The sequence below is a fragment of the Podarcis pityusensis genome (assembly GCF_964106645.2).
Source record: "Podarcis pityusensis genome assembly, chromosome: 1".
NCBI classification, from domain to species: Eukaryota; Metazoa; Chordata; class Lepidosauria; order Squamata; family Lacertidae; genus Podarcis; species Podarcis pityusensis.
Window position 1 is genome coordinate 115,829,484 of NC_138028.1, and position 25,156 is coordinate 115,854,639.

The window sequence follows — 25,156 nt, forward strand, 5'->3', positions numbered from 1 at the left end:
TACAGTGGTACCTCTGGTTACGTACTTAATTCGTTCCGCAGGTCCGTTCTTAACCTGAAACTGGTCTAAACCTGAAGCACCACTTTCGCCAATGGGGCCTCCCGCTGCTGCCATGCCGCCGCCATGCGATTTCTGTTCTCATCCTTAAGCAAAGTTCTTAACCCGAGGTACTATTTCTGGGTTAGCGGAGTCTGTAACCTGAAGCGTATGTGACCTGAAGCGTATGTAACCCGAGGTACCACTGTATTGCTTCTCAATATACTCTGGTTGGCCTGTGTTATTTTCTCCTGCCGACAGGGGACCCACTTAAGGACTCTATACGGGCTCTTGGATACCCCATAGGGAAAAGGGAGCAGTCCCCCCCCCCCATAACAACAGGACGTCCCTATTTCCATAGGAGAAATGTTGGAGGGTATGTTAACAGGAAGCAAAGGGTTGGTTTTTTTCCCAGGACCCCCTGAGCTAGAACATGTCCATTGTGACAACTGAATGGCACACCGGCGGGGCCATTTCCAGGCTTCCTTGGGGGTCCCGTCCGCCGCCTCAGCGCCCCTCTTTCTCTCTCACACAGACCCAGTGACGCGAGCCGCTCTCTCGCCTCTGCGCCGCTCGCAGCCTCCCGGGCGGCTCCTCCCCTCAAACTGGCCCCCGGAACCACACGTGACACGCGAGAAGGGGCCGTGCTAAAGGGATGCTTCCCGGCCAGGAAGAGATGGAGGCGGCGGCGGACAGCATGGCTCTGCCTCAGCCTGCCCCTTGCCCGGCTATCCTAAGCCAAGAAGGGGGGCTGGCGGGCACGGAGCAGCGGAACTCCCCGGTGGTGGTGGAGAAACTGAAAACCGTCAGGTGACGCGCGAGGGGTGGGGTGGGTAAGGGGCTTTCTATATGGCGGGTGGGGCGGGCGTGGAGCGCTCTGGGTTCCCGCCGCCCGCGCGCACGGCGCTCGGTAAGGAGGCGTGCGGGAGCAACCGTCGCCGGCGGGAAACGGCGCCCGCGTGCGCGTGAATTCGGGTTGGAACGTGGGGGGGGGAGGGGTCAGAAGCACCCGCGCGCGCGCACCGTAGCAGGCAGTGTGAATGGCGCGCGTTTGTGTGAAGCTGCACCCAGTTACCTGGAAGTAAACCCGTGTGTGTGTGTGTGTGTGTGTGTGTGTGTGTAAGAGAGAAGCAGATGCTACACTCGGTTACCTGGAAGTAAACTTGTGTGTGTAAGAGAAAAACAGATGCTACCCTCAGTTACCTGGAAGTGAACCTGTGTGTGTGTGTGTGTGTGTGAGAGAGAGAGAGAGAGAGAGAGAAGCAGATGCTACCCTCAGTTACCTGGAAGTAAGCCCGTGTGTGTGTGTGTGTGTGTGTGTGTATTATCTTAAAAAAAAAACCCCACTCAGACCTAGAGCAGAATCTGCCCGTCATCTGTTGAAGTTGTACACATTTTTAAATTAGCTCTTGCATGTAGGCTACACAGCCTACAATATTTATAGGTGACACAACGCACAGTGGAGAGGAAAGGAGTAGCTCAGAACTGGAGTAGATAAGGCATCGCTGGTCTCCGATCAGATCTCCCATTTCTTTATTTTTATGTGGAAAGCTAAAACAGGAGAGTGGGGAGTGTCATTTAGATTGGAGCCATGTTGTTGTGGGGGGGGGGCTAGCCTGCATTTTATACAAGATGATTGCATAGAGATGGGCGATCTTCTCTCACAAATCTTCAACATTTCAGCACACCAAATTTGAGAGTGAGGAAAATGAAAGTGTAAGTTTTAGGAAAAGAAACTGAAATTAAGAAAATATCATTCTCCAAGGCATGTGGAGAGACCAATAATATAATCTGGCAACTGGTTCTGTGCATAGCCTGTTTTGTGGAAAAAAAGAAGTGCTAGTTGCTTACACTTCCTCTTCTCCCCGCTCTAGTGCAATATCCAAAGCATGGAGTATCACATGTCTGGTAACATTTCCCTATAACTGTCCACAGGTTACTCATTATCGTGAATACAACACAAAAGCAGGCTTCATTATCTCCAGCTTGTACCTCTGAGTTTCATAAATGAAAGATACAGCATTTTTTCGAAAGCAATATTTTAACGCACTGCATGTGATTTCTTTCTTTCTTAAATATTCATTAAATTTTTATTCTACTTTGTAAACAGCTTGGAGGAAATCATTACATCCAAACCGGGGAAAACACCAATTCAGATGTTACATGAATATGGCACAAAGGCTAATCTCAATCCTGTATATGACTTTGAAAAAGCTGAGGGGCAAGTGCATATGCCAGTCTTCACTTATAAAGTCACAATGGGTGACATAACTGCAACAGGTTTGTACATTTTGATAGGATTTATGCAGGGCCGGGCCATCCATGAGGCAAGGTGTGGCAACTGCCTTGGGCAGCAGGGGCAGCAGATCCTGATGTAGATCTTTATTCCCCACTTTGTTCCTGATGTAGATCTTCACTCACCCCTTCTTCCCTGGCAGGTGGGGGGGGGTAGCCAAAAAGTCTTGGGCCAGCTCTGGATTCATGTCTGAGTTCTTAATTGCATGCAATGCGTCTGTAATGTTTAAAATAAATGCTTCTTCTATTTAGTTTTATACTCCCTCTGTTTCTAAGCTAGTGTGTTGGGTACCAGTATGGGTAAAGGGAGAGCCCAGATGTCTTTTCCTTCATCCTTTTGTTCTCCTCCAACTTAGCCCTAGAACCCATCTTTCCTACCTTCATCCTAACTGCTACCGACTCTTGTGTCTCCTCCTTAACCTTAGAAGCCCAATTAATTTCCCCCCATTTCTAACCCTAGAACTTACTCTTCCCTCCCCTCATCTAATTGCATAGTACATTATCCCTTGATTGTATTCTTCGACCCCGATCATGTCCACCCAAACACAGACACCATATAGGCAGTAACCATTTTGTGCACATCCACTTGACATGTGACCACCAAGAGCACAGAACAGGGGCAGGGTGGGCTTATGCAAGCGCCACTGACGCATGTGGGGGCCAGGAATCGAACCCCTGAGCAAAACGGTTGCCGCCTTTTTTTAAGAGTAACTAATGCGATGTACAAAATAAAAAAAATCCTTCCAGTAGCACCTTTAAGACCAACTAAGTTAGTTCTTGGTATGAGCTTTCGTGTGCAAGCACACTTCTTCAGATATGCGATGTAATGCGATGTAATTTCTCTGATCTTTGGCACTGTTCCTAGCACTGAGGGCTTATGCATGACATGCAAACTGATCTTGTGCCACACAAGGAAGTTTGCATTTATTGTGGCCAGTAGAATGAGGATAGTGTTTGGATTAGGCCCCACAAGCTCACTTAATGAGTGTCCCACCTCACTCTAGCAAGCATGTTTGGGAACCACTGGTCTAAATACCTTTTCTAGTCATTTGAATGCAATAATTGAGATCTTGGCCACTGGAGCATCAGCATATAAATTTGGCCCATCATTTTTGTGGCAGCCCTTTGGGATATTTGAATATAGCTATTGTATCGCCTCTTAATCATCTTTTCTCCAAGCCAAACATACCATATTTTCTCGGCCTCTGCGCAGCTTCCATAGTTAGTACAGCAGTTCTGACGGTAGCAATGATAAGTCTCTGCTGCTGGGAGGAAACTGCCTGCTGCAGGCCCTCTGCCTTCTTAAAACTCTGCACCTCCCCTTTAGGTGTGTTTTTTATATATACCCTTGCATTTTGAGAACTTACCAGCATAAGCAGATGAATAGGAATCAGCTGCCCAACCACTATCTTAAAGATGCAGTTTTTCAAAAAATATTCAGTGCTACTTCTGATGTTAGTGATGTCTTTAGAATGGGGGTGGCAAAATATTATATAGAGCCTTCTCGGTAGTGGCACCCACCTTGTAGAATGCCCTCCTATCAAATGTCAAGGAAATAAACAATTATCTGACTTAGAAGACATCTGAAAACGGCCCTGTTTCGGGAAGTTTTTAATGTTTGATCTTTTATCGTGTTTTTAATATTCTCTTGGGAGCTGCCCAGAGTGGCTGGGGAAACCCAGCCAGATAGGCGGGGTATAAATAATAAATTATCATCATCATCATTTAGAAACAAGCCACATTCTCCCTCCCCCCCCCCATTGTGCTTGCTTCCACTGGCAAGATACAGTAAAACAGGCCATCTTGCCTTTCTGGAAAAAGTGTCCAAACAGGTCTGTACACTCTTCATGTTATGAGACAGAAAATGGATATTTCAGAACAAAACATTCAGACTGCTAGATTTTCATAGCTTACTGTTCAGAACACTCACATATTTTTGTCTTTATTAATTCAGGAGAGGGTCCGAGCAAGAAAATTGCAAAACACAAAGCTGCAGAAGCTGCCCTGAACATTTTGAAAGGCAATTCAAATATTTGGTGAGTTGGTTTTGATCATTGTGACATAGTATTATTGCCGAATGGGACCTGCTGGAAAATTTTGGAAGAGAGCTTTAGAAATATTTTAAAAATGAGGGCTATGATGCTTAACATACTTGATTTGGAGATAGGTTTATAAAAAAGCAGTGGGAAATGGGGCCAAATTATGTGACCGCATCTAAGATGGATGGTTATTTCACTGTTTAATACCCACATGGTAAAGTAGTATTTTAACAATGCTGTTACATTGTTGCTCATTTCCTGAAAACCTCTTTTCTTGTATTTTTGTGGAAGTGATAAAATGGCAGTTTTTAGCATATTGTGTCACAATTTCTGTCGCCTTTCATGTAACTGTAAGTTAGTTATGACTCTGTAAGAGTATGAAAGGTTTTCTGTTTCTTTATTTAACAAGCTGTGGTTTCATTAAGTCAGACCTGTTTTCAATCTTTGTTAGTCTCTTGTGTACAAACTTGTAAATGTTATCAGTACAAAAAGATAGTCAATTGTTGTCCTGAGCTCCTTTGAGAAGAAAGGTGGGAGAAAAAGTTAATAAATAAATAGAATAATTTTTTTGCTACTTTTTCATTTGACCTTTCAATCTTACTTTTTTATTTTTGTTTAATTTATAGCATGTATCATGCTTTTCCTTCCCTAGGGAAGCACCAAGCGGCTAACAGCTTCAAAATTCAGTTAACATAAGCTATGGGAAAATATAACAAAACACAGAACAGCCTTATCGCCAAAATATAATCTATGAATATTTTAATAAAACGGATCAGTACAGTGGGCCCTCCGGATACAAATTAAACTTGTTCTGGGGGTCTGTCCGCAACCCAAAAAGTCCGTAGGCAAAGGTGCCGATTCTGCGCACAAGCATGGTGCGATTGAGCGTTTTCGCGCACGTGCACAGAGCGCTTGTGTGCATGCACGCGCAGCAAGATCCGGAAGTATACACTTCCAGGTTTGCCGCGTTCGTAACCCGAAAGTTACGTATCCAGAGCGGTACGTAACTAGAGGGTCCACTGTAATTATTAATATAAAGATAAGTCAAAGCCTGGCGTGCTCTGGTCCATGGGTCACGAAGAGTCGGACATGACTAAGTGACTAAACAACTACAAAGTCAAAGCCACATTCAGGTTAGAGCAGTATCAACAATACCGTTAAATCTTTAACAAAGGAGGGTCTCTCATCCTCAAGGGCAATTTTTGAGAGTACATGAGACATATGTCTGGGGAGGAGCCATGAAAATCTCCTTCTTGCCAGTGGAATTCTGCCTGCTTTTTCCTAGATCCAGACCCTTGAATTTAAAAAGTAGCCTGGGAGGAAGCGCAGGAAACTACCTGTGAGGAACAAAATCCTCCACATGTGCAAACATAGACACAACTCAACATAGAAAAGCACGTCAGCTTTCTTTACTTTAAACATTTTGTAGAGGTAGTCTTCATGAGGCAGTCTCATATTAAAATGTAGAATGTGCTTGGGACTGAATACTGATTTGTTAGCGAAATGATGCCTGAAACTGCCAGTTTTCAAGTTAACTATGTTTCTTTTAGCATTTCTGTGCCAGACCACTTAATCCCCGAACGTCTCGATCAAGCACCAAATCAGTCCAATCCTATTGGATCATTGCAGGTGAGTTGCAACGGCATTTAAAATGTACCATATTCAGAAGTTCTTTGTCTTTATTTTTTTAATTACATTATTATTATTATTATTATTATTAGTATTTCAACTTATATACCGCCCTATACCCGGAGGTCTCGGCAGTTCACAACAAGACCACAGTATATAAAATCAAACCAAAAGCAGTAACCCAATAACCCCCCCCCCCAAAAAAAAGCCACATTCTAAAAGGGTGTTGGATGTCCATAAGATCAACCAAAGGCCTGGTTAAAAAGGAATGTTTTTGCCTGGCGCCTAAAGATGTATAATGAAGGCAGCAGGTAAACATCCCTGGGGAGAGCATTCCACAGATGGGGAGCCACTGCAGAAAAGGCCCCGTTCTCATGTTGCCATCCCCCACACCTCTCATGGAGGAAGCACACGAAGAAGGGCCTCAGAAGATGGTCTCAGGGTCCGGGTAGGTTCGTATGGAAAGAGGCGGTCCTTTATATACCTTTTGGTTTTTTAGAGGTCAAAGTCGTTCTACACTAAGTTACAAATTATATTTAGATCCTTATGTATGTAGCATCATCTTTGTTTCCTTCTTATTTTCTGATGACAGAAAGCGACACAGGCAGTCAGGAGCAGGTAGCTGAACCGAGGAAGGAGAAGACAGTTCCTATACCCTCAGGAAAGAATGTAGAGTAAGCAACGAAAAGCAAAGCATAGTGATTACAGAATGGGTGGTGAAGAGAAAAGAAAGGATTGGTTGGTTTGTCAGGTTTTCTCATCCACACTGTGTGCAAAGCTCACAGCTCATCACTGTGATGATATATATAAGATGGAAAGCTTTTCTTTGGGCAGAGTAGTGACCAATGAAAGCAAGACTTACTCTCACACCACTGAAATAGAATGCTTTCACTGGGCTGCTGCTCTGGCACAGTGAAACGTGCTGATCTTGGAAGTTCCCTCAGCTCTGTCCTGGATTGAGATGTAGAAGGATGCATGCAGTGTAAAGCAAAATACATCAGAATTTTGCTTTCCAAGTTAACACTGAAGTAATCACGATAAATAAACCTGTTCTAAATAGACATGTGGCTGTTTTAAGGCTAGATAAAAAAGCAATGTCCTGTTACCTGTCGTTTCCCTTCTTCCCCAGGAGCTAGCTATTCAGAAGGGTTGGAGACTTCCTGAGTACTCACTGGCACAGGAGACAGGGCCACTCCATAAGAGAGAGTTTACAATGACTTGCAGAATAGAAACATTTGTAGAAACAGGTATGTGCTTATTTTTTTCTCCTCGGCACAAAATGTTGCAAAACCTGAATTTAAGCACAGGATTCATTATCCAAAGAAATCCCACTAATGTTTCTATTTTTGATCATTTTAAACAATTGTATCTTATATAATTCTCTCTTGCAAGCTGCCTTGAGGATTTTATAACTTGAAAGTCAAAATAAGTGCCTTAGCAGAGCATTCCTACTTGTGGGGGTGTCTAAGGTGGAGGGGCCACCAAATCCAAAGTGTGCTGGCAGGGTGGATAGAGGGGGTGTTTTTTTTCTTTCTGCCACTCTGCCCCCCCCAATAAACATCAATGCACCTGCTCCCAATGTGCCCTGTTTTTGGATTCCTACTGGAACACCAACAGTCTAATGATGGAAATCCCCATAGGGCTAAACAAGTTATTGTTTCTCACCTACCCCAATACATGCACCTGTTATGAGCACAGGTGGCAGAAGACTCTGCATGCCTTCTGTATTCTCCATTCTGCCCTCTGTTGCGGCTTAGTCAGGCTAAACGAGGTCTGGAAGGGGGAAGGAACCGCCTGTGGGCATCTGTATGCAGGTAGGCACTGCACCCATTTGGGGAAGATTTTTAATTAATAGAAGCCGCTTGGGGCAAAAAAATCCTCTTTCTGTCCCTCTTCCATAAAAACATTTTGTAGACAAATTTGAGCGCTGGTAAGCCTGGCTCAAATTTGGCCCTGCAGTCAGGTCCGCTTTCAGTATCCCCTTCTCTTTCTACCTTCTCATCTCTGTGCCCTCTCAGGGTTCTTCTGTTGTGATGCAGAAACTCACACCTGGCCATGGCTCAGGGGGAGATCCCAAGTTAATAATTAACAGATGTAAACTTAACAGGTGGAAGTATCAGAACAAAACATAGAGGGGAGTTTCAAAAGCATGGCTGAGTTGATGGATGTGTAGTCTGTGACTCGCAGTCTGGTTTCGGTTTTCTAGCATGAATGTCTCTTAATCTGGGTTTCTTTGCTTATTTTAATCCTTCTTGCTTTTGTTTTCTTACGAAGGGATTGGGACTTCTAAAAAATTAGCAAAGCGAAACGCCGCCGAGAAACTACTCGATAAATTCCGTAATTTTTCTGGAGACAATATCACTATTTCTTTAGTAAGTAATTCATTTATGTTTATAGCAACTGCTTAGCTATTCAAACCTAACAATGCAATCATTCGTTTTCATTAATTGTCCAGCTTATACTAAGGCGCTATAGTAAATATACACAGGCAAGCTAGACTCCCCCCTCCCCCTGCTCTGTTATCTTCCATGTTCTTCATCTAGGCTACAAGATCTCTGTATTCTCCCCCTCTGTCTGTCTGTCTGTCTTGTTTGTCAATAGCCTAAGGATGCAGCTTAGGAAGTGAGTTCAATTGAACTGCATGGAACCTTGTTCAGAGCAAACAGGTGTTCATTGAGCTACACAGCTGTTTCTAAAATCTAATATACCGTATTTTTCGCCTTATAGGACACACTTTTTCCCCTCCAAAAATGAAGGGGAAATGTGTGTGCGTCCTATGGGGCAAATGCAGGCTTTCGCTGAAGCCTGGAGAGCGAGAGGAGTCGGTGCGCACCGACCCCTCTCGCTCTCCAGGCTTCAGGAAGCTATCCGCAAGCCTTGGGAGACCACGGGAGTTCCCGCCGGGCTCCCTAGGCTTGCGGATAGCAGCCTGCATCCCAAAGCCTGGGGCGTGCTGAGCAGCGCGCCCCGGGCTTCGGGCAGATATCCGAAAGCCTGGAGAGCCCGGTGGGAGTTCCCGCGGGCTCCCAAGGCTTGCGGATAGCAGCCTGTTCTGGGGTCGGGGGAAACTCGGGCTTCCCCCGCCCCAGCCCCGCACCTTGGGGGGAAATAATTTTTTTCCCCTTTATTCCCCCCCCCCCCAAAAAAACTAGGTGCGCCCTATGGGCCGGTGCGCCCTATAGGGCGCAAAATACAGTATTTTCAAATGCACAAAAAATGTACATCTTCCATTGCCTCTCTCTCCCCCAGAAGCTGGAAGAATACCAATTTCTATATCATTTAACTCTTGGGAGTTAAGCTTATATATAAGTCTTCTAAGAAATCCCAGCTATCAGCTCACTATCAAATGCAGCAATCTGCTTCACAGTGATGGATGTGCGTGCCTTCCTTCAGGCGGCTTGTATTTAACAGGGAGTTTATACAGGAATGGAAACAGCCTCACCTGCTTCATTTCTGCTCTTCAGGCTTTTGTTAATGCCGCAGTAGAACAAGCAGTAAAATGTAGCCCCTGTAGGTGAAATTGTTGACATTTACAGTTCAGAGTTGTGTTAAAAGTAAGAATGCTTATGGAAAACATAGGCGCCTGTAGTACAGACCAAGAGAATCTTGGAGAAGCCATATTAAAAGCCAAGTTTTTAACAAGTGTGGAAATACTTGGGTAGAACATAGTGTGATATGAGAGCTTGGTATTTGTTTAATACATATACAAGGGGAGTGGAATGACCGCATTTAAAGGTGTTGGGTGGTGGTTTTAAAACACAGCAAAGTCTAAAAGCCCTTAATTTATTCCAGGGAAAAGAACAAAGTGTTAATTGGGGGTGTACATGGAGCACCTTAAGGAACTCTTCTGGAGAAAAAATTACTTTGCTGAAAATAAGTCCACTCAGTATTCCTAATACAGATTATGTTCATCTTCTTGGAGAACTTGCAGAAGAGCAAGGTTTTAATACAAAATACTTGAATATAGGTAAGAACCATGTGGGTGATTATGGGCGAGATGCATCCTCTTTTCTTAGTATCTTTTTTCCCAACACAGGCCAGGCAGAACCAAGTTGCCAATGAAGTGTGTACCAAAAAGGGGCGGGATTATGCAATGTCCATTTTCTTCCAGCATTAACATGAACACAATTATCTGCAGAACATTAGTACTAACAGCAGCCAGAGAACACACTTTCATCACATTTTGTCTAATAATTAAAAGATGCACACAGTCTTGCCACTAACATTTGGAACATTAAATTTGCTAAAAGGGTGCAGTATGTAAATGGCTTTGCTGTTTTCAGGGATATGTGTGCTAAACTTGCTGTTTATTGTTAGTGCTTTGACAAAATAATTCCCACGGGTCACAATCGAAGAACTTGAACAAGAATTTAGGGCTGTCAAGTGATGGAACTGTTTCTGGAAATAAATTCTGCATCGAAGTGTATTCATAAATCCAGCCGTGCCTTTGTTTCTGAATGTTTTGGAAGTCGAATGAACTTCCGGAACAAATTCCGTTCGGCTTCCGAGGTATGACTGTATAGGTAATCGAGTATTTGTGTTGTGCCAGAGCAGGTTGGGAGAGATGGTTTCCTACATATTCCAGTCATATATCCTTTTATGTGACACCATCCTGATTACCGTACTTTACCGTGTATAAGACTAGGTTTGTTTACTCAAAAATTAGGTTTAAAAAGTGGGGGCATCTTATACACGGGTAGTGGGTATGTGTGACAGATGATTGGTTGCAGTCGCGAGCTGCAGATTGTCATTGGCGATTTGTAGTGTGATTGGTGGCTGTGGCAAGGGTTTTTTTTTGTATTGGCTATTGGAAATGGGTGTTTGATTGGTTGCTGCGTCTAGGGCTGCGGAGGATTGGCTGCCACTGTGGCAATTGTTATTGCTATTTACTTTTGCTGTTGGTGATTGGTCAGGTTTGTAGCAGACGCAAGTGATTGCTGGCGAGCGGTGTGAGCGATTGCAACCGCCGGGTTAGTGATTTACTGCATTCCCCCTGAAAAAACGCTCAACAACTCCAGTCCTCCCCCCAAAAAGCTCAACAACTTAGGGCCATTTTCTGAAATTGGAGTCCCCCCAAATAGGGGGCGTGTTATACACGGAAAAGTACGGTACTTTCATTCACAATGTCGGGGAAAGAGAATTAGTGTAGTTGGTGTTTTCAAAAATTAGTGGCGTGATCTTCCACTAACCAGCACCTGTGTTTGTACTTTCAGAGGAGCTCAGTGTGAATGGACAATACCAGTGTCTTGCAGAACTTTCAACTAATCCAATCACAGTTTGTCACGGGACTGGAATCTCCTGGGGCAATGCCCACAATGATGCCGCTCACAATGCACTACAATATTTAAAGATCATGGCTGGACAGAAATAAGATTCAAGCAAAAGGGAAATATTTAAGGACGTATCCATCCAAGCCGAACAGTTTCCAGATCATTGGAGCTGTGTTTTTTTAAAAGTCACATCACAAAATCCACGCACGTGTATACAATTATGCATTATAATGAAATAATCACCGCAAGTATGTTATTTATCTGGAAGTCCAGATACCACCACAGTCGCAGGCGTGGAATGAGATACAGAATTCACCTTTCCAGAATCTGATGAATGAGAATCCTTGGAGCCAAAGCCCAAAGCAAACGTTGCTCTAAATGAGCAGCTGCCCCTCAAATTGCAGCCACATGTCCAATTCCTCCCATTTGCTCCATATTCTAGTTCAGAAAAACTTATGACATGACATTGCAGTGAGAAAAGAGGAGTCTATGATGTCATGACATGAGGTAAGTTCTAGTGGGTGTAACAGGGAGGGGGGAGGAACTAGAGGCGTGGCTACCATTTTTTGTTGGCAATCATGTTTAGAATGAGATCTACCTTGATCGTTGGAAAATGGCTTCCTGTGGTCAGGAACAGGGCTTGCAATCTCAACATGCTCCTTTCCCTCCAAACCATCCCTATATGTTGATTTCTGTTTAACACTGCATGACTCATTTATACTCATTTCATGACACAATATCCAACCGGGGGTGGGGGGGGTTAGAATGCCTGGTGTGCTCTGGTCCATGGGGTCACAAAGAGTTGGACGAGGCTAACAACAACAATGAAGTATGTGTGACAGAAACTGTTCATCTTCATGATTTGTTCTGAATACAATAACTTCCATTTTTTTCCTGGTTGTTGAATTAGGGGTGGAGTTTGGCACAGAATTGTAGAACTGTTGTCTTTACTGTACTAAGTTTTAGTATCACAAAGTAGCTTTGAGCCTGCACTACATATATACTGAAGCTTACAGGCTCCTTTGTGAATACCTGTGTATATGGGATCTTAAAACCAAAGTATCTGAAATGTTCCAGTGCTTTGAAAAGCTTTATGTTATGGCCATGGGATATTATCCATTTTCCTGTGTGTGGATTTTTCTCTCATTGTGTGAACTGTGGCCTTTTTAAACCTATGGTTTGAAGATTGAATTTTTACAGAAATAATGACTCTATTAACATCACTGCCCTTTTTCGTAAGGTAACTATAAGAATCGGTCTTTCTTTAATAAATTCTTTTAAAGAATAATTCAAGTAATAAGTTTTTATGTTAATCTTAAGGCATGTATTCTGTATATTTAGAGGAAAGGCAGAGGCAGAGGCTCACTATGTAGCAAATTAAGACAGAGCATCTTTTCTAGAGGTGATCACAATGGCCTGCTAGCAGTTAATACACATTTTGCACATAAAGTTAACCATGCACTAGTGGATTTGAATACAAAAGCCTATATGCACATTGTTCTCATGGGAAAGACAGTGTAATTGTAATGGTCACGTTCGGCCTGCTCTACTAGACAGTTTGCAATTTTCCTAAGGTTGGTTCTGGAGTTCAGGTGTCTCACTGAGCTGAAGCTGCAATTGAATTCAAGGTGACCTGCTTGATTCAAGTGGAACAGTTCCTTCCCTCTGCAGGCTGATTGCGCCTCCCAAGAGGCCTTCAGACCTCATTGAAACAACTGGGGAAAAGGAGGCCCTGGGTGTTTTATAGGGACTGTAACAGCTGTGCAGTCTCTGAATCTTCCTGCTAAGAATAGTTCCCATGGTGATGCGAATGCATGTGCAGGAACACCCAAGGCCTCTAAGTCTGGAGAGGTCCAGCACGTGAGATCTTTGCTCTCAAAAGGAAGAGCTGGTACAGCTGTTGCCCAAGACATGGCAATTGAAAGATTGCATTGACTATTATTATAAACTGAAAATGAGTTCTACTCATGCAAGCAGTCACTATTGTCTTCCAAGAGTTCCTGTGTCCCACATTACACTGGCTATTCATGTTGATCATTGTGGGTGCAGTTACATGTCGATAATGCTAGCTGCCACATGCCTGCACCAGCTCTTTTTGAGAGGGAAGAATTCCATTATTGGATATTAGCACAGAGTGCCCAGCTCTGATGTGACATAATCTGTATTCAGCACATCATGATTTGCGTTAGAGCCTGCACTGCTTTACTAGGGAAGAGCCAGCGGTGGCTCAGTTACTAGGGCTGCCATACATCTGGGAATTGGGCAGGAAAATGGCGCCTTGGTGGATTTTTGGCAAATGGGTAAAATGTCCAGAAAACGTGGACATATGGCAACGGAAGTTAAAAGCTTAGATTTTGGGGGGGAGATGTTCACAAAAAGCTCAACAACTTTGAGAGAGAGAAAAAACTTGTCTGGATTTTCACTTTGGGGAATATGGCAACCCTGTCAGTTATCTATGTGAACCAGTGTTCATTCAATATGCAATAAGGTGCTGTGGGAGTAAAGTAGCACTGGTTTGAAAAAGGCTAGACTTTTGATAAATTTCCTATACTTACAGAATTACCGTATTTTTCTGTGTATAAGATGCCCACATGTATAAGACGCCCCCTAATTTTGGGGACTCCAAATTAAGAAAACACCCCTCAGCACTACCCATGTATAAGACGAGTCCCAATTTTAGACCTGATTTTTTGGTTTAAAAAACTAGTCTTATACACAGAAAAATACGGTACTTCTTTGTAAGGAATAGCACACATACCTTTCTGACAGACAACATACTCTTATTTGAAGATCTCATTTTTGGCTATTTCTGCTCAAATATTGCCTCAAAGTACAGTGGTACCTCGCAAGACGAATGCCTCACAAGACGAAAAACGCGCAAGACGAAAGAGTTTTCCGTTTTTTGAGTCGTTCCGCAAGATGAATTTCCCTATGGGCTTGCTTCGCAAGACGAAACGTCTTGCGAGTTCTTGCGAGTTTGTTTCCTTTTTCTTAAAGCCGCTAAGCCGTTAATAGCCGCTAATAGCCGTGCTTCGCAAGACGAAAAAACCGCAAGACGAAGAGACTCGCGGAACGGATTAATTTCGTCTTGCGAGGCACCACTGTATTAAGTGCATAGTACAGTGGTACCTCCAGTTACGAACTTAATTCATTCCGAGGTCTGTTCTTAACCTGAAACTGTTCTTAACTAGAGGTGTGCTTTCGCTAATGGGGCCTCTTGCTGCCGCTGCACTGCTGGCACACGATTTCCGTCCTCATCCTGGGGCAAAGTTCTCAACTCGAGGTAACTCTTCCAGGTTAGTGGAGTTTGTAACCTGAAGCTTTTGTAACCTGAGGCATTTGTAACTTGAGGTACCACTGTAGTTCACTTTCATGCTCCTGGGGACTTTTCCTGGCATCATTTAGCTGGTGGAAATCAACAAAATAAAACTTGACCTTCAGTTACATATATGCATTTTAATACTTACCCATACACATATACAGGTAAATTGAATATTTGGCCTTAGTTGAGACAAGAAACATTCATTCAAAGTTTCTTGCCATTCTTTAGTCTTGCAGAGACAACTAAGATAATGCCTAAATTGAAATCTGTGATAGCTCTATAAAATAATATTTTTTCACCTCTAGGCCTAGGGGTGAAAGAGGGATTACGGATCACAGATCATCCGGGGGGGGGGGGGTCCATGAGAGAAAATACCATCACAATTTTTGCCAAGATTAGTTTCATCTGCTTTTGAAAATATTTTCCCCCCCTCAAATTAAAAAAACACCACATCCCAAAGAAATCCTATTGATTTCATAAACTGCAGTTCAAAAGCTTTGTTGAGTTGCAAACAGCTAATTTCTGCCAAGAGTATTTAGATACCTGCAGTATAAACAGTAAACAAAAATGTGCTGAAAGTTACAAAACCATACTCATTTAAATATTAAGAACAACAACCCTATGTATGTGCAAATCGCACACAAGTCTCAACAGCTATGAATGGGCCTTGCAGGGTAAGAGTGTATAGAAATGCAATTTAAACTGTCCTATCAAAAGTTGTGGAACAAATTGAAGCCTATCATGTGATTCTGCTAACTTCTGCTGTTCAGTTTGGAAAGTTGTTTGCTATGCATTTGGACACCTCTTACCATTATAACCAAATTTTGCACGATGTTTCCTGAGATCAAGGAGCAGGTTTTCATCTCTTGATACAACTGGATGCTGTTTGGAATCAAGATAACATACAGAACCTTTCAAAAATGCGGATTTTAACCATTGGGGTTTTTTGGTTTTCTTCTTAGAAATCCTGAGCAATACCAGATACAAAGCAGCTAGTTATACTCTAATGCTTATTATCTATAATGACTGTGGCAACATTAAATATGCAGGTAGTTCTCTTCACATCCAAGGACCTGACAACCACTTTTACCTCATGTTTTTAAGGTATTGGTATCAAAAATTGTCACATACACAGCATATACATTTGTTTTTCCACTGCTTGTATGTAACATGGGTAAATGTACCAGGGAAGCATGACCTGCTGTGCTCCCTGCTGTTTGTACATAAAATGGTGAGTGTGAATAAAAATGTGTGATTTAACTTAAGCTTTTCAGTATTCGTAGCCCAGTTATTAAGCAACTACGTTTTATTATTTTGTAGTGAAATGGAGCTTTCTGTAGAAAAACCAAAAGCAAAAGTAGGTGTGTGCCCCTCCCCACCCCCACATCAAAAGCCCAGCTCTAGTGAGTGGCACACAAATTTTCTCTCTTTTAAGTGGTAGTTACTAAGCCATGCCATTACATTCTTTGCAGTGTGTTGATAATCTCATGAATGCAATACTCCAAATCATGGCCGGCTAGCAATCTTCTCCCACACAATTCAGTATGAGCACCACTTGAGGAAGTTGTAGATTATTTTTTTTCTTTTCTCACATAAGAACCAAGGGACTGTTAATTCCTCCAACCGTGACAGAGGACATCACGACTGGGACTTCTGTGTAGCTAAAGCTGTGAGAACTATACACCCCTGTGAAGCCAACCCTGTAGTTGTGTCATGTTGCCCACTATGTGGTATGTTTGAAAGGTCTGGCTTTTTTTCTGGATATGTTCGCTATACCAGATGCACCAAACACAGTGTGTGTAACTATATCTATCTATCTATATATGACAGACTGCATATCAATACTAAGCAACTTGGCACCGGATGCAGGACCACATGTTTATTTCCATTTGAAAACTCCTCCAGCTTCCAAGGCACTGACTTTTTGATGACATGTACCATCACCTTGCATATAGACACCTGTTGTACCCATCATTTTCTGTACTGGAGTATAATGCTGACTGCTGGCCATAGCAGTAAGAACCAAGACGGCAGCTTTTGACGTTTGCTATCTGCGATGTTTGAGTAACGACAAAACACAAAATGCTCTTCTCTTGACTTCCACTCTGATACACCTTTTAATTTGATTCCAAGAAAGCACAATTCTTCACTAGTGTACGAGGCCATAGAAAATGTTCTTTACCTGTCATGTATAGTTGCATTTCATAGGCCAATGAAGAAGCAATGGTATCTCCTTTTGTTCAAAATGAATTTGATGGCACTATGAGACTAAGTTTGATATTACAAAACGGCGTGATCTTTCATCGGTGACAGCCTACTTGAAATGCTCAGTTGGAACTTGGGGGGAGTCGGTTAAAAGCTGATAAAGAGGTACCATTCTTAGGTTCTTAAAGAGATGGCAGACGTGCAAAATATACAGAATACAATCTGCAAATAAACCATTATCTCTGTTGAAACCCATATTCATAGTCGGATTTCTGTATGAACCTCTGTTCAAATATTCCATATGCCTACACAATTTGCCTTTCCCAAGAACCGTAACTCTTTAATTCTGCATGGATAAGACAAAATACGAGGACCATGCAGACTTTTGCAGAGCAATCCTGCAGTTGTTTATGCATAAATGAGCTGTGTTCAATGGGGCTTACTTCTTATTGAATAAGCTCAGTACTGTATTGCAGTGTTAATTATTCTTACTGGTGTATTCAGTACCTCACCAATAGTGATATCATCTGAATTCAGACCAGAAGGTTCTCAGGTCAAATTCCATCTGATCCTGTAGAGAGCTTGGGCGGTAACATTGGGCTCAGACTGGGGAGACTGGAGTTCAAATCCACATTCAGCCACGATGCTCATAAGAACACAAGGGCCTACTGGATCAGCCACCATCCTGTTCTCACAGCAGCCAACCAGACATCTATGGAAAGTTCACTGGCTTACTCTGCCAATCACTGTCTCGCTTCCTAACCTACAGGGTGGGTGGTTGTGAGGAGTAAATGGGGTGGTGCCAAAACTACCTAGGTGACCCCAAGCGCCTTGGAGAAAGGCTGGGAGACAAATGCAATAAAACTGCAATAAAGTGAATCGGAAAACTGAAAAAGAAATCAAAGTGACTTTAAAAGGTAATTGCTGTGAATTTATTGAGGCCTGTTTTCTTACAAATGGAACATTCCTCTGTACAACATTCATTTGAAGAGGCACAGTTCTCGTGCTTTTTCGGTAGCACAACATACACATCATCTTAAATATGTGATAGACAGGTAGGAAAGAACGATGTGTAGCTGGAGCAACACATTTGGTTTGCTGCCACGACAGTTCCCACTGGCAGAGAGGGACGGGGAGAGAGAGAAGAGGACATCTTTAGAAATGGAACAGTGGCTTGTTTCTTGGATAGTGGAAACAAAGCAGAAGAAAGTGACGTTTCAGGTTCACATGCATTCTCTCCTACCAAGAATACCACTCCTTTCCATTACAGCCACAGAACACAATCTAGTAAATCATAACTAACTTTGTGGAGCTTAACACTTCTGTAGTGTTTGGGGGGGGGGGAAGAACCATAGTGCAACAGCACAGCACATTAACTGCATGCAGAAGACGCTATGGGTCAATCCCAGTCATCTCCAGGTTAAGGCTGGAAAGAACCCTTCTCTTGAGCCATGGAGAGCTTCTTGGAGGTAGATTTAGGGGAGTGCAACCAATTCGGTCACAATGCAGAGCCTCGGGGGCACCACAACTATTATTTAGAAGGGAGTGCAAGAGGCGGGGCTGGCGCCGAATTTCGGTGTCACATGGGGCGCTGCTGAAATTTGAGACCCCAAGGTCTGCCACTGAACTTTTGCCAATCAGAGTAGATGATAAGTCAGATGGACCAATGGCCTGACTCCTTACAAGTCAGCTGCCTATATTCTTCCCTGTTGACTTCAGCTAGGCATGACTTGTCTTATTTCACAGTTTTCAATAGCCTGGACCACAGTTTCAAATAAGGATGGTTTAAAATGAGTGCGTGCTTAGTTCTTTCTTTCAGCACTGTGGACAGGAAACAAGGAGACACCAGCTCTTGTGGCTTGATTCCCCCAAACAATCAGCGAGTGGTAAGCCAAAGTTTGCTCTTGACTTACTTCTGGTTTGTTGGGGGAAACCCACTAGGAGCACTGGGTTCACACAATACAATGTCCTCCCCAGTGTGCTGAAGGAACAAGTGGGGTGATGATTGAAGCAGGGATGCAGTCACCTTAAACCATAGCTTATTTAAAACTATGGTTTTAAGTGATGTGCAAATCAGGCCACTGTTAGTCAGACTTTCAAATGAATATTTACTGGATTGTGCTCATGATTTTCTTTAAAAGACAATTCAACTTTCACTATGGTTCTTTTGCTACACATTTTCTGTTAGAATTAAAACAAAACACTCCACAAAATGTAGCACGTAGTTTGGTAACATTGATTTTCTCCCCTCTCAGAATAAGCATGAATTCAAAACGAAACCCACCTCAACTATTGTCCTTAAGATATGTTACTTATACCTTTCCGCACAATCATTTCCTGGTGGGTAGGCTAAGCGAAACGAAAGAACTTGACAATGAAAGTTATTTTACAGGGAAGTAATTCAGTGGCAAGTTAGCTGGAGAACAAGATATGCAGATCAGCATTACAGTTCTGCACCCACCAAAGTAAATGAGGAAATACCTGTTTTAATAGTTACTGATTGCACTCAAATTCTCAAAAACCACAGAGGTAAATGAATTTTCCCAGTCTCAGATTTGGCACCATTTTCCTAACCACAATGATGGCTGAGAGAAAATCTATCAAATCACAAAACTATGGATTAGTACTCTTGAGTGTGGTCTTTGTTCATTTACCTATGCAGCATGGAACATAATCCAAAGGTACCTTCCCATGTCCACAACCACTATTTCTGAGCCCTGGACTTGGGGAAAACCCACCAAATGTTTATTTACTACTTATATTTTTTATCACTTTTGCTCTGGTTACAAATTGCTTCACGGCAGAGGAGTAGCTAGGGCGGATGGGGGGCAGGACGCACTGGGCCCCACACCCGGAGGGTGGCTCTTAGCATGGGGCCTGGCCCAAGCCATGCGTCTCCCCTGGGAGTGACACAGTGGCTCAGAGGGCTGCAGGATCCGTGCTGCCCGAAATGGCAGCGTGGGGCTGACATCCACCTGCCTCCTCCGTCTCAGCTGTAGGGCTTCACCGCTGCTTCAAGGCTTTGTAGTGGGAAGCGATATATAAATTTAATAAACCTAAATCTAAGAGCTCCTCCATCTTGAGGTGTTCCCCCCCCCCATCAAAGAACACTTACAGATAACTACTACAGGAGTAGCTTTTGCCTCAATGTGCATCAGTGCACCAGGACTTCATCCAGCAATGGTAGCAATGGCATGCCAAGCATTTGGGTTAGGGGGGCAGTTTCTGAACCCTTGCATGGTGCAAGGCCTGGGTTTAGCAAGCCCCCTTGCGAGGCCTTTCTAGACCTTTTCAAGAATCTAGAAAGCCTCCTCTACTTTCCCCAAATTTGCAGGTGTGCTGAAAACCTCTACTACTGAAATGTGATTATATCCATCACTAATAGAAGAGAGAAAGGGGCGGTCTACTTGAAAACAAGAGCATATACAGAGCTCAGGAAGGGAACATGACTGTGGTATAGTTTGGTGCAGCGCCTTCCAGTTTAACAAGGAAGCAAATCATACAATGTCTTCTTGAGATTTTCCTGAAGCTTGCAGGAGTGGGAAGAGGCTCAGAGTACAGAAGACCTCAATTTTCAAATCTGGAAAATTTAATAAAGAAAAGTCTACATCATATGAGTTCTGTCACTTGCAGAAATACATGGTAATTTGCATTTCTGCCGGATAGGGTGAATATCCCTTCTTAAGTGAGTTCCATGATTGTGTTTTAATTTGTTTGTTTTGCATATTTGCTACTAATGTATATATTCTGCATCTCTCTCTCTCTCACTATATATATATATAAAATTGTTTTTGTATAGTATTTTTGAAAAAGCAACTCAGTGTAAAATTCATGTTTCGAAAAAGAAAAGAAATGCATGATATTCATGACTCTGAGGCTGAATCTGCATGTTATCTCTGCAGTATGGATGCTACAGAACCACGGTTCCACAAGTGGCTACCCATGTTGCCATGGTAATATATAAAAGCACACAATTCCATATATTGCCTAGATCACATGGGCATTACTGTACCAGCATCTATCTGTCCACCACAGACAGGCCACTGCTGCAAGCATTACCCAAGTGTTCTAGGTAAACGATATGACCAAACTCTTCAGTATGTAACTAATGTAATGTAGAAGGAGAAAGCGTTTTTTTTTGCTGCAGCAGCCACACCACAGAGACCCCGTGTAAAATGATTCAGATAAATTCTGCAGCAAGTGATGTGTGACTGCTTTGCACGATTGGAATCCATGAATTTCTAGCAGGGCTAGCCTTGCATAAATATTATACGCTTTGTTTAGACTTAGTTTAGTGCATAAAAAGACAAGAAACTCAAGGCGAGTGATGCACTGAACGGTTTTGAACAGATCCCAGGCTATGAAGAAACTAACTCGGGGAACCCAAGGTGGTTAGATTAGGTTATCTGTAGGTTTTGGAAGAGCAGCTTCTTTGTTCCACGTAACAAACATACCTTTAAAACCTAGGGGAATTGTAGAAGCAATCGGTGATGTGGCAGGAGGGAAGTGTGGCAGGGCAGGGGCAGTTTCTAAAAATGTTTACTGGGCCAGCTCAAGTCTGTTGCATCAGCCCACACAGGGAAATGGCCTTTGTATACATTATTACCGTTTTAAAAATTCAAATTTGACTGAAATGGAATCTCTAAGGAAGGAAATGACTTGAAGGGGAGGGGAGAATCTGTGTTGACACAGGAGACAAGGGAGTCAGTTAATTACTCGGTTGTGGATCATATCCAATATTCTTTCACCCTTGAATGATAGCTGGACATCGCAGCAAAGTTGGTCCAACCATCAGTTTTGCTTACCCAAGCCCCTTTGATCCTGGAGGACGGTCTGCTTTCTTTATAAATAAAAAACAAAATCACATAATGGACATTATTCTTTCTTTCTATTTAAGGAAATATGTTTCCCAAAGTGAAAAAACAACAAAATTGCTCCAGGGAAAAGGGAAAGGGATTGATGTCTCCTTGTGACATCATGGGATTCAGCCAATCAAACTGTCCATAACTTATTTTTGTCACAAACATAGAGAGCTGTTTGGCCACTTCAGAGATCAGCCCCTAGAAATTAAAGGTACATTTGGACAAAACGACCGCACTACTCTAAAAATGTTACATCTGTCTCTACCCCCTTGCTTCAGTGAACTTTCATACGGGTAATAAATTAGATGTTTTGTTTAAAGAGTTTGATTAGATTTGAATGACAGAAGGGGAGAAGTGAGTTCAGCAAATATTCTCATGAAGACTGGGAGCTATGATTAGTAGTTCCAATGGTCCCACGCTGCGCCCCTGAAATATTTTACCAACACTCTTTCCAGTCTTCATATGATACCGTATTTTTCGCTCCATAAGACGCACTTTTTTCCTCTTAAAATCTAAGGGGAAATGTCGGTGTGTCTTATGGAGCAAATGTGTGGTCCATGGGGCGGGGGGGGGGAACCCGGGCTTCCCCTGCCAGCCCCGACCTGCTCTTTGAGGCTGGCCGTGGGGGAAAGCAGCGCTTCCCCCACTGCCAGCCCCACAAGCTCGTGGAGCAGCGGGAAGGCTGCACGCCTTTCGGCTGCTCCCTGACCTGCTCTTTGAGGCTGGCGGTGGGGGAAAGCAGTGCTCTTTGAGGCTGGCGGTGGGGGAAAGCAGAACTCCCGCTGCGCTCCGGAGGCTTCAGGTTGCCTTCACTGAAGGCGACTGAACGCTCCTTGAATGCACTGAATGTACCTTGTTTTAGAGGGGGAGAATAAGAAAAAAAAAATCTCCCCCTCTCTGCGCAGCGCCTCCTGCTGCTTCGCTGAAGGGGAGTTGTGCAGAGAGGGGGAGAATTTTTTTTTCTTGTTCTCCCCCTCTAAAACAAGGTGCGTCTTATGGTCAGGTGCGTCCTATGGAGCGAAAAATGCGGTAATCCCAAAAACCAGAAGCTGCAGGCTACAAAACTTGATCTGCTTAGAAAATGAAAACTGATATTTTGAAATGTCAAACAGAACTTTTGCAAGAACAGACTTAAAAGGTCATTATGCGATCATTACCATTGAATCGTCTGGAATTTATTCTAAGCCTCAGTCAAACGAAAGAGACCCTGAGCTACAAGTACAGCTCAGAAAGAAGTTGTGGTCAAATATTTAAATATCCATCAATATTGTGCATACCAAGAGGAAGTAACACTGTGGGGAGAAATCATATTTATAACTCTTTGCTTCTTTGGCAGGTGTTTGTAAAGAAGGAATTGTGGGCTTTAGAAATATATATATATATATATATATATATATGTGTGTGTGTGTGTGTGTGTGTGTGTGTAATTTGTAGCACAGTTAAATGAACAGTCAATTTGCTTTTGGGAAATAATGGTAAGAGACACCTCTGTATCTCTATGGAACCCCACCAAGAAGTCGTTCTTAAGAAGCACCATGCAAAGGAAAATTAAGCATATTTAGAATTATGTGCTATGTACTGTATATGTAGACATATTTTTTTGAAATCTAATGCAAGGAGATCTTTTCTGTCATTGATGCCTATGAGGTGCAAGTAGGGAGTCTGTTAGCAAACTGGGCATGAATGAAAGACAAGATGACATTTTAAAAAATAGGATTTTTATCTATTAATACTGGCTACAGCAAAGCATGCCAACTTCACCTTACTTTGAGACAGAGGTCATGCATGCTCCTTCCATATACATCATTGAAATGTGCTGCACAGCAACCATTTAAGGTCTTGCTTCTTCATCGAAAAATATAATTGCCTTTTTGTAAAATGGCAAAATAGAATTATGCACAAAAGCAGTATTAGCAGTGGCAAGATGCTGCCGAGAACTTAGTTGCATATGCTATGTTGCTTTCCCCATAAAACAGATGTGCAACAAAAGCATCTTGTGTACCAAAGAGAACATGACCATGTATGTTACCAGGATAATCCACCTCCGGGAAAGGAGACAAGACACTTATCATTTTTTGTGCTTAACACTCATGCGAAGCTTCAGGGAATTCCAATTGTATAAAGACTTATGAGAAAATGAGACAAAAGTGTGAAGCCATGGGAAGAGATGGTATATTTATCACAGCATTAGGCATTGAGAATACGACCTCGGCTTCATTTGCCAAGGTTGTTACAAAACCAGCCAGTCTCCTTTCAACTTGACCACACAATAGTCCCCACCCCACCCCCAAAGTTAAAACATGTACTAGTTGTTTGCTTTCCTTTACAATCCATTTAGGGTTTCTCTCTTTTATCTTAAATAATAATAATACACTTTCTTCGTTATTTATAATATGAACAAAATCCTAGTGCTTTAAAAATCTGCCCCTGACAAACGTCTAAGAATACATACTTTAAAATGACTTAAATGTACAACTTCACATTGGTGTTTTTTTGTTTTTTTTAAGGCATGAACAATGGCGAATGAATGAGGAGAGCTTCCAGAAAAGCATTATGCCTTTTTTTGACGTGGCCAGTCCAAGCACATCACACATCAAGAAACTAACCCGAAGCTAGAAATGAACAAGTATTGCGACTCAAGGTTTAATAATAGCATGGGTGGACATTCTAGACATGTTCCATTAAAACAAATCTTGTTTTGTTTTTGTATCTTTTCTGTTGTCTATTTTAAGCACCAGATACTCTTCGAAAGCATCTTTGGCTAACTCAGTGCATGCTTCTCTTGCGCTGCATTTCCCGTATCTCAATATTTAAAGGGCGTGTTGGTTCCCCCTCCCTTTAATTTAATGCCAGCTGCAGAAATGTCCGGGGTCTGGGCTAATGCACTTTTGGAAGTCCATTTATAAAGATGAATATAAAAGCAAATGAAAGGTTTCTTACAGGTCCACAAACCAACCTCAGCTATAAGAAACATGTTGTGCATAGTTTTTTTTTAAGGTTTTTCTTTCTTTTTTTAAGGAGTGATATGTTACTAGATCTACATTCTCAGTTTACCAGAGTTTGAGGGTTTCTACTTTACTAAAGCCAGGATCCTTTCGGAGTTCCCAATACGTGTCGTTAGAAACCCAAGCTTCTCTTTGATTGGCATCGATAACTTTTCTGCAAAATCAAAAGAAAAATACACACCTGTTAGACAAAATAAATTCAGGAGTGCCTTTAACAGGGACCGAATTATACTCCCTTGCGACACGGCACCTGCAGAGTCCTTTATAGGAAGCAAAAATCCCATCAACCAGTTGTTTGGTAAGGAAGAGGGAACAGAGGGGTTGAATTCAGCCCACAAAATGACAAACAGGCAGTATTTCAGCTTTTAAAAAAATTCCTATTGGACATCAGGTGTAGGGCAGGTAAGGCTGGAGCCATGAATGAAGTGGAACCATAACACAAGCTCCCGATTGTACCATTATAAATGGCAGTCTCTATGAGTGCTGGTCAGGT

At 42.6% G+C, this 25,156-nt stretch overlaps 2 protein-coding genes and 1 long non-coding RNA gene across 15 annotated transcripts in view; 2 read left to right on the forward strand and 1 right to left on the reverse strand.

The window, feature by feature from the left end:
• Nucleotides 1-691: 691 nt before the first annotated feature.
• PRKRA (protein activator of interferon induced protein kinase EIF2AK2) lies at nucleotides 692-15,856 on the forward strand (the record flags this gene model as incomplete). Its single annotated transcript, XM_080972548.1, has 9 exons — nucleotides 692-846; nucleotides 2,147-2,316; nucleotides 4,286-4,367; nucleotides 5,921-5,999; nucleotides 7,129-7,246; nucleotides 8,274-8,371; nucleotides 9,792-9,966; nucleotides 11,213-14,107; nucleotides 14,381-15,856. The coding sequence occupies 8 exons, from the start codon at nucleotides 692-694 to the stop codon at nucleotides 11,368-11,370; spliced, it is 1,035 nt and encodes a 344-aa protein (XP_080828674.1). The 3' UTR covers nucleotides 11,371-14,107; nucleotides 14,381-15,856.
• A 1,858-nt stretch (nucleotides 15,857-17,714) lies between these two features.
• OSBPL6 (oxysterol binding protein like 6) overlaps nucleotides 17,715-25,156 on the reverse strand; it is a 97,803-nt gene continuing 90,361 nt past the window's right edge. For 12 of the 13 annotated variants that reach the window (XM_081023645.1, XM_081023635.1, XM_081023641.1 and 9 more), the window contains one exon: nucleotides 23,809-24,817. In XM_081023645.1, the coding sequence (XP_080879771.1) occupies nucleotides 24,709-24,817 (109 nt within the window). In that variant the 3' untranslated portion in view covers nucleotides 23,809-24,708. Of the gene's footprint in view, nucleotides 20,377-23,808; nucleotides 24,818-25,156 lie in introns of those variants that run through there. The other variant, XM_081023647.1, reaches the window with a different exon arrangement.
• On the forward strand, nucleotides 20,375-24,367 carry LOC308458597. The gene is made up of 2 exons (XR_013977589.1): nucleotides 20,375-21,951; nucleotides 24,166-24,367. It is a non-coding gene; the product is annotated as an uncharacterized lncRNA (long non-coding RNA).